Below are 8,955 nucleotides of genomic sequence, written 5' to 3'. Positions count from 1 at the left end.
ACAGGGATCCTCAGAGGAAGAAGAAGAGCGGGAAGACGGCACACAAGAGCTGAGGTCGGAGATATTATTCAAAAAATCTGAAAAACCAACAGCAGAAGTAGGAGACATAGAGGAGAACAGAGAACCAGAATTTTCAAGCATAACCCCATTATCAGCCGGAGAAGATGGAGAAGTAGACAGAGTAGAGGGGGACTCGTTCTCATAGAAACCGTCATCCGGAAGATAAACAGAAGTATTATGTGACAGGGGAAGATGCATAGTAGAAGAATTGCTAGAAAGAGCAATATTAACGCAGTCCAAAGAAAAAGAGGGTTGAAAAATCACCTGCCTTGGGTTAACCAACGGAGCAACAGTAGTCGTATGAACCCCAGTAAAAGGTTGCACTAAGGGGGTTTCTGTGAAGCTTAAAAAACCCAGGCTGGTGTCTTCAGCTGGGTCAGGAGCACGGAGACGAAACCCTGAAGAAGGTATGTCACCGTTTGGAATATTAACAGGGGGAGAAGGTGGAGCAGGTTGATCATGCATCTTAACAAGATTAGGATTACGAGTGTCTTGCGCATCATGACGCGGGTCAACATAAGCAGTGTGCTCCACTTCACCCGCAAGATTAGCACCAAACCCCGGAGGTGAAGGGGGATGGGTATTTCCAGAGTCAGCAGAAGAAGTAGAGTAGAAGCCCAAAATTGAAGACGATGATGAAGAAGAATCACCATGATCAACCGCTTGCTCTGGAGTCGAGTTAACATGAGAATTAATATTGGAGAAGGTGGAAGGGAGACCCCTAATAAGCTTATAATACAAAGAAGTAGTACCCGGACCATAAATCACTTGTAAACCAGAAAGATGAAGGTCCTGAAGTCGGCGATCAATTTTCGCAGTAGCACGAGCAATAGAAAGAGTACATAAAGAGTTTTTATGACCCACACAACCACATCTACGGCAGAAGCGAAAAACACCTTCATACCCAAAAGAAACCCAGTGGACACGGTCAGCAGAAAGCGGAATAAAGCAACCAGGTATAAGAGGTTGAGAAAGGACCACCCATATTCGAACTCGAACATAGGGACGGGGAGGGAGTCCTGGGCCTATGTCCTCTTCTTCCAAAACGTCACCCATATGATGAAGAAGGTGGCTGGCAACAGACGGATGAAGAAACTGGACAGGAAGACCGTAAACACGCACCCACATTGGTACGGTAGTAAAATTCATATTATCAAGAACAGAATCCCAAGCGATCTTGCGGAAAACCAGAATACTTTGCTCAACATTAATAAAGCGAAGGTTAAGAAAAAAGTTGTAGTCTGCAGGATGAGAAAACTCGAAGACGAAGTAGGGCTTCATAAAATACAGAGTAACGACACCACGAGTGGTCCAAAACAGATTAATATTATGCTAGACACGAGCGACATCAAATTTCCTTTGGTCAACGAAAAGGCCAGCTAGGGATTGATTAAAATTAATATAAGGTTGACTCTAAAATTTGTGGGGATAGAAATCAAAGGTCCAGCTTGGAAAGGTAAGTGAGACATGGTAAGAAAAGACAGGGGGAAAGGGGAAGAAACCAAAAAACAAGGATGTAGAAACAGCAAATAAACAAAGGGCAATAGGTATCTGAAGGGTTAAGAGGTATATGTGAGATTTACCTCTTGAATAAACGGACAGGGTAGGAGCAGAAACCTGAGTAGAGAATAAACGGAGGAGATGAAGCGGCAGAAAAGACGTAAGCGGCAGCAGGAGGTGTCAGCACTAGGAAAAACGGATGAGCAGTGAAAAGAACAATTTGGGGATTTTTTGTGGGGTTTTTTTGGAATGATGTGGGTAAAGATAAGGATAAGGTTAAAGAAAAAGGTGGGTGCTTGACGAGAGAAGGACTCTCAATTAAGAGAGAGAAAAAAAAGGATTTTTTGTTTTTTTTAACTAAACCCTTACTATTTAAGCTACGTGTTTGCTTGTGCAGGACCATTAAAAGCTTTGAATTGTATGTGAGCCTTTGTCTGTTGACCCTTACATAAGTAATTCCTCACTTATCACCTATATTTTGGATCAAGAGAAAGCCAAGCCTTCTACAGCTGCTCGGTTCACATGTTAGCCTGAGAATAATGCTTCACTGCCTTGTCTGTTTCCATTGATTCCTGAGCTGGTAAATAAAATCCCGGAATTAACTTGATAATAAGATGATTAAGGTCTTTTGGAGATGGGCCTGATTATGTACATGCTGTTGTTGCTGGACTGAACTTAAGCTGAGCTTCGACAGAGGACTAAACCATCCTGAAATTCCTGAAGCAATGACTTGGATCTTGTCCAGACTGAGCTTGTTGCCTGGTTAGTTGGGAGTGGGCTATTTTGGCTTGTTATCCTTGTTATGGACCTTGACCTGGTTGTGATAGGGTCAGGGCTAAGGCTTAGCTATCAGCCTGAGCTCCTACTCTAGTTTTTCATAAAAATGGTAATAAACTTATCCAAATACGGTATGAATACTCTGTTCATAAGGTTTATGAAAACACAAAGAGCACAACGAATCTAAAAGTCATAGCCATGAACTCGTAGTGTCCATAACGAAATTTAAAAGTTATTTTTGGAGTATCCACTAGTTTTATTCGCAACTGATAATATTCCGAACGAAGACCAGTCGTTGAGAATACAACACAACCTCGTTAGTAATTGAAAAACTCATCTGCAAATATGTGGTAGAGGATATTTATTTTTTATAATGGCCTTATTAAGTACTCTATAGTTACGTACAATAACCTCAAGCTTCCATCATTCTGTTTGGCATATAATATTGGTGTTCCCCAAGGTGATGTACTAGGTATAATGTATCTCTTTTCTAGTAATTCATTAAATTACTGTACATGCGTCACTCTCTTAGGAAACTTAGTATATAGGTTATGTGACTCATATTTGCACACATTTAGTCCCCTAGCTAGCCTCGTTCATATGCTTTCTTGCATGCAGTAGGGTCGTTTCACTACTACAAAATGTAGATAAGAAATCATCAATAAATAACCATATAAGTGTTTAAATGGTGTCTTATCTCAAAAAACCCAATCCATAAAGAAAAATGGTTTCTTAAGTTGTGTGTGGCCCACTCAATATACATAACAAAGAAACCATCATAAAAAAGCTGATTTCTTATGTGAAAAAATTGGCGCAATTACATATTTTGGTACATATAAAATGGCGCCATTACTACTACTCCGTACAAAGTAATTTTTGTGACTTTTTTGAAAAAATATTAAAGTAGAAAAAGGAGTAGATAGTCAATTAGTCATAAGAAACATAAAAGAAAAAAAATTCATCACCCAACTCTCCCTTGAACCCTAGAAAACCTAATCACTACTCAACTTCTACTCTATACTCTCCAAATCCTCGGACATTTTTGCCATCGCCAACCTACTCATCAGCCGTCGCGATTTTCTGTCAGGTGAGTCCCCTTTCTTCATTTTATTTGTATAAATAAGCTTTGTTTTCCTTATTAATTGATGGGATGCAATTATGCTTGTTTTCAAAGATAGAAACCACAAAGATCCAATCTTTACATTAAAAATGGCGACTTTAACAACAATAAATTACTACTGAGATATTGAAATGTCTGTAAAACCAGAATTACATTGGAAATTCCCGACTTTGGGAAATAGTTTTTTGATGGGTCGATCTAAGAAAGGTAAACAAAAAGGGTTTATATGGGCATTTAAGGAAGGAAATGATGTTGAACATATTCGATTGAACGATGGGGAATTGAGATTCAAAGGAATAGAAATGAAAAATAAAGTCATTAATTGTGAGATTGTCTAAATGGCCTGCTAGTAATAAGACTAGAAATGCTATCAATTCGTTTAGTATTTGGCTTGCTTATGATGTTTAGTTTCCAAGTGGTGTAATTAATTACCTCCTAATGATGTTGAACTTTATGCAATTTATTTAGTATTTGACTATGAGTTGATTAATAAAAAATGACGCCACTATGTAATAGAAGTTGATAATTAATTGTAAAGTAGTAGTGTGACCTTCTGTGTTTTCGAGTGTTAAACACCAGTAAAGGTCTAGGTCACATCCATAAGGAGAAGAAATAGTTCACTCCATAATTTCAAAATGGTATCAATTCGTAAAATGAGTACGAAGTTCATTTATGTTTGTATGATATGAATTGGTTCTGAGTAGTTTATAAATTTTATGCACAGGTTTATGGCAAAAAAGAACAAACAAGCTCATCAACGCCGAAATGATTCAGAATCAGACCCTGAATCTGATGCTGAGAACGAAAATCGTGAATATGAGAGGGGTTGTACTGTGTTGGCATTAGTTGGGAAGGCGATTGATAGTAATACTAAAATTCCCTTGCAGTGGAATAGCAGAAAAGTGCCATTTGGGGACTACAAAACCTCATTTTCCACATACATCGGCGTTGTTGCTCGTGAACGAGTATCCATCAACTACAGAAAGTGGCCGGACGTTCCACAAGCTAAGTTAGATGAGGTTTATGAGTTCATCACGGTAAGAAAGAATTCATCACAAAACTGCTTATATTAAGAAAGTTATTTGTTAAAAACTTATTTTAATTACCATAAAAATAATGTGCAGAAGGGGTTCATAGTACGAGAAGATCGTAGAAAGTGGATCCTAACACGAGCCAGTAAAATATGGAATGCTTTCAAGACTAGATTAAGAAAGTACTGGTTATACAAATCTGATGGAGAGATTAGAAAAAAGAGGACATGGAAATACCGTCGGATACATCAACCTGTTTGCGACAAATTCACTGCCACTTATACTACTCCCGAGTTTAGAGTAATTTTATTATATAAGCTTTGCTATTATAGATTTCGTATTTAATGAACATACAACTTCTCTTTCTCTAACTTTGTTTCATTATGTTATGCAAAGGCAATAAGTGCCAAGTTTCGGGAAAAATCACAATTAAAGAATTCAAGCTATCGAGGAGGAAGACGTGGGTACCAGTATTTTGAGGAACAAGTTGTAAGTTTTCATAAAGCTAACTTCGTGGTTTTGTTGTTAGAACGTGTTTTGGTTTTCCTTATTTTTACACTGTATAATCTTTTAAGATCATTGTTGCGTATCAGTTCATGGTGGTGAGTGTAGAACGATTACGATACCTACTTTTATGCTAATCTTATGTTTGACAAGCCGCTGTTTAATTTTAGGAACAAGAGCTCCTGAAAAAAAAATCCATTTCACGGAAGTTCCTCGACATTTAGTGTGGATTAAAGCTCATTCTGATGTTAATGATGATGGTCATATAATCTTTAACAATCCAACAGATCTGGAAGTTGGTGAAGAAATTGTAAGAATTATTTGTGCATTATTTCATATCGCCAAAACTCGTATCTTATAGTTTACTACTAAATTGCTTGAATTATCTATTGTTTGTGTCAGAGAACATTGATGTCACAATCCCAAGATGGAGGAATAGGATCCAGTGGCCGAGATGATATTTTATCTAGAGCATTAAAGAAGCCCGAACGAGGAGGTCAAGTTGTCGCTGTAGGATCTGGGATCACAAACAAAGAGTATTTTGGCTATAACAAACCGATCCCACCTAGCCATTTGCACACTCAAATTAATAATTTGATGTCGGAATTGGTAGCTGTGAAAAACCAACACAATCTTTTGGCCTCTTTTGTTTTGTCAAACTTAAACGAAGAACAATTGAGACGATTTCTAGCCATTACTACTGGTGCTAATGGCCAGTTAGACGCTTCTGGTTAGTTTGGTTCTTTTGGTCAGCCAGGGTTAAACGACACTCGATCTATTCCTTTCATAAGACATGTTCCTAACCAAGCTACGGGTTTTGATGTCCAAACTACTGGTGCTAATGGCCAGTTTGACGCTTCTTGTCAGTTTGGTTTTTTCTGTCAGCCAGGATTAACTGGCACTCGATCTAATCCTTTCATAGGCCATGTTGGTAACCAAGCTAATGGTTTTGATGTCCAAACTACTGGTGTTAATGGCCAGATAGACGCTTCTGTGTTAGACGAAGGGGTTTCATTCACCCAATTGTTGACTGCTAGTTTTGGACTTCGCCAAGGGTGCAAATATGACAGAGTCTCCCGTCCTAATCATCAAGAAAGGCTTCTAGTGGAGGAGACTGAACCTTATCGTGTGGAGACTGAACCTTATCGTGTTCCTTGGCCTGAAAACGGGCCTGAGTTGCAACATAATCCACACAATAACTTTCCGCTTCAATCTAGCCGTAATCGTTCTATATTTCTGGAGGTAGTAAACATTTTTTTTATTATTTGATTAAAGGTGTTAGCAATAGAATAACCTTGTTTTATATATATTATTAGGGAGAGAATGATTGTTGCTTAGCGATTGAAGGCCACCGAGGGCACCAAATTGTTGCTAACGGAACGGTATTCATAGAGTCTGCTGAGAAAGTGACAGTTCATTGTCATAGTCTATCAGCTGGTTTCCGTCGAGTGAGTATTATAGAAGCTATTGTGCCTTGTGCACCTTTGCCATGTCCTACCGAGGAATTTACCGTAGTTGTTCAAGCCATACATAGCTTTGTCAAGTGGCCAAGTCATTTGATTTTTCCAAGAAACATGGTAAATTCATATTAGCATAACTAAGTACTGCTTTACATATTCTGAAACAAGTTGCCACGTCATTTAATTTAATTTTTTTAGAATGCAGGATGATGATGAAACTACTAAAGCTAATCTCCAACCAAAAAATCAGTTTACCACCACATCCCCACGATCGTGTTCATCTCAAGGATCATGCTCTCGAAAGTACATTATAACTGATAAGGATCGAGCTAAGTTAACCACTGATTTATTGCGTGTTTTAAAGAATGAAGCTATGGTTATGAAAAAGAATGACGAAAAAATCATAGTTCCAATCCCTACAAGTGTCTGTTATTTTTCCATTGATGTTGAACTTAACTATTAAGATATGTTTGATTGGTGTTTTCAGAGAGAGATTGGAGCAAATAACATATCCATTTTTATGAAGTAAGTGCCTCGCTACTCAGTTTAGGACAGTATATATTGTGTGTATTTTATTGCTAATTATGTTTAGTCGATTTTTTCTTTTATACGTACAAGGTACTTAAGTGAAAAATGCCATAAAGAGAGTGTTTCCGGAATGTATGGATTTTGTGACGTCAACTATCTATCACCCTTATCACTGTTGGAAAAGGGGGAGCGCATCGACTACTTAGCTCGTGTCTTTGGTTAGAATGAAGGTTTGAATATTAATCAAACGTTCTTTGCTCCTTTTCATGAAAAGTAAGTAAACATTTAGTGCTTTACTGATTTAGTAACAACTTTTTATGATGTGTTTGATTGTTCTACATTTACTTCACTACTCTTTTGTATACAGTCGTCATTGGATGCTAGCTGTTATTAGTCCATGGAATGGAATAGTTTGGTGGCTTAACCCTTCGGGTTCTGAAAATGAGATCTCTCAATTCGCTGAAGAGATTATCAATGAGTATGTAACAATAAAAAAAAATCACCTCTTTAATGTTATCGTACACTACTTTAGATATCTAATTTTGTTACAATTATTTAGAGGAATCATAAAGTTTAGTCTGGAACATCAGAAGGACATCAAGAAACTGAAAAGGAAACCACTTATTAAGTGGAGGAAACCATTGGTATGTTCGTTAAGCAATTTATGTATATTCTTTATAAGTGCATTTTATTTTTTGATGCATATACATAATAAATTGGACGATTTTTCATTACTTTTATCAAATTTAAAGTTCATTGGAATTCTGATTTTCTGTATCAGTACCCTCGACAACCAGTTGACTCGCTAGATTGTGGATTTTATGTTTGTCGTTATATGCTCGAAGCAATTGCAAATAGACACCAAGTGATTCCTGATCAGGTATGACTCGCTAGATTGTAGATTTTATGTTTGTCGTTATAGCTACAAGATGAATTTGTATTGTGAGCTTTGTGTTGATGAGTTTTTGATGTTATTGGTATATTGATTCTTGGATGAAAGTTGTTAACAGTAGAACTAGGGGGTCGAGGGATCTAAGGATGATGTTCAGCCTACATAGTCATAGCCTAGGCTAGGTCAAGTTAGTAGTGTTGAAGCTGTGTTGGATAACCTCTAAGTGCTTTGGCTTATATGAACCACATTATTTTCTTGTCTGTTGCGATATTAGAATGTTGAACTACGTCTTAATTGCTTTGGCGTGGTTTGTTGCCAAACTGCACATGTAACCAATTGTACTAATTGTTTTCCTAATGCTTTTTTTGTAGTATTTTAAGGATGTTCCGAAGACGTATGAGCAACAAATGATTGATGAGGTTAGAGATATGTGGACCACATTTATTCTCAAGCACAAAGAAGTAAAGGACGAGGAGGATGGTTTAGAAGTTAGTTAATGAGCTAGCTACATTATTTGGTAATTTTTTGGCAAATATGCTAATTTTTGGGTGTTAAACAATTAGTGACACAAAATATATTTGGCTTCAAGTTGTAAATTTGAAAATATTTTTGCATCAATATATATAATATGATGATTTTTGAAAATCATTTGATTTCTACTTTTGCGTACTGTGTATGATGACCTTGGAAAAAAAATGAGATTAATTGTATAATAAGGCGTATAATATATAAATAATTAGATGATTATTAATGTAGGATAAGAAACCATATATCTCTATAACAAGGTGTCTAGCACTTAGATAAGAAACCATGTATCTGTTTAACAAGGTATCTAGTAGTAAGATAAGAAACCATCTATCTTCATAACAAGGTGTTTAAAATTTAGATAAGAAACCATTTTTCATGCTTTGGTGATTATTTCTCCTGCTGCCAAAGAAATCATCTAACTCTTAACATTGGTTTCTAACCTTGAAACAAAGACATCATTTTTTTTGAATGGTCTCTTAACCTAAGAGACCTTTGACCTTGAGACCATCTCTCTAATGGTCTCTTTTGCTATATTCCAATGGTTTCTTTGACATT

The 8,955-nt window shown here is 36.9% G+C and overlaps 1 protein-coding gene across 1 annotated transcript; it reads left to right on the top strand.

The window, feature by feature from the left end:
- The first annotated feature begins 3,266 nt into the window (after nt 1–3,266).
- LOC141656159 (uncharacterized) lies at nt 3,267–8,529 on the top strand. The gene is made up of 13 exons (XM_074463033.1): nt 3,267–3,424; nt 4,182–4,494; nt 4,582–4,788; nt 4,885–4,977; nt 5,163–5,302; nt 5,395–6,234; nt 6,309–6,569; nt 6,658–6,977; nt 7,071–7,253; nt 7,348–7,458; nt 7,540–7,624; nt 7,762–7,860; nt 8,244–8,529. The coding sequence occupies exons 2-5, from the start codon at nt 4,186–4,188 to the stop codon at nt 5,214–5,216; spliced, it is 663 nt and encodes a 220-aa protein (XP_074319134.1). The 5' UTR covers nt 3,267–3,424; nt 4,182–4,185; the 3' UTR covers nt 5,217–5,302; nt 5,395–6,234; nt 6,309–6,569; nt 6,658–6,977; nt 7,071–7,253; nt 7,348–7,458; nt 7,540–7,624; nt 7,762–7,860; nt 8,244–8,529.
- Nucleotides 8,530–8,955: the final 426 nt, after the last annotated feature.

The sequence above is a fragment of the Silene latifolia genome, chromosome 5 (assembly GCF_048544455.1).
Source record: "Silene latifolia isolate original U9 population chromosome 5, ASM4854445v1, whole genome shotgun sequence".
In the NCBI taxonomy this organism is placed as follows: domain Eukaryota; kingdom Viridiplantae; phylum Streptophyta; class Magnoliopsida; order Caryophyllales; family Caryophyllaceae; genus Silene; species Silene latifolia.
The sequence above is the reverse complement of the archived record's forward strand: the minus strand, read 5'-3'. Positions and strand labels throughout refer to the sequence as shown.

Excerpts from the sequence above, each read along its gene's own strand:
- LOC141656159 (XM_074463033.1), top strand. The coding sequence starts at position 4,186 with ATGGCAAAAAAGAACAAACAAGCTCATCAACGCCGAAATGATTCAGAA. Across the intron at positions 4,789-4,884 it reads ATACTACTCCCGAGTTTAGA|GCAATAAGTGCCAAGTTTCG; the intron begins GTAATTTTATTA and ends TGTTATGCAAAG. Across the intron at positions 4,978-5,162 it reads AGTATTTTGAGGAACAAGTT|GAACAAGAGCTCCTGAAAAA; the intron begins GTAAGTTTTCAT and ends GTTTAATTTTAG.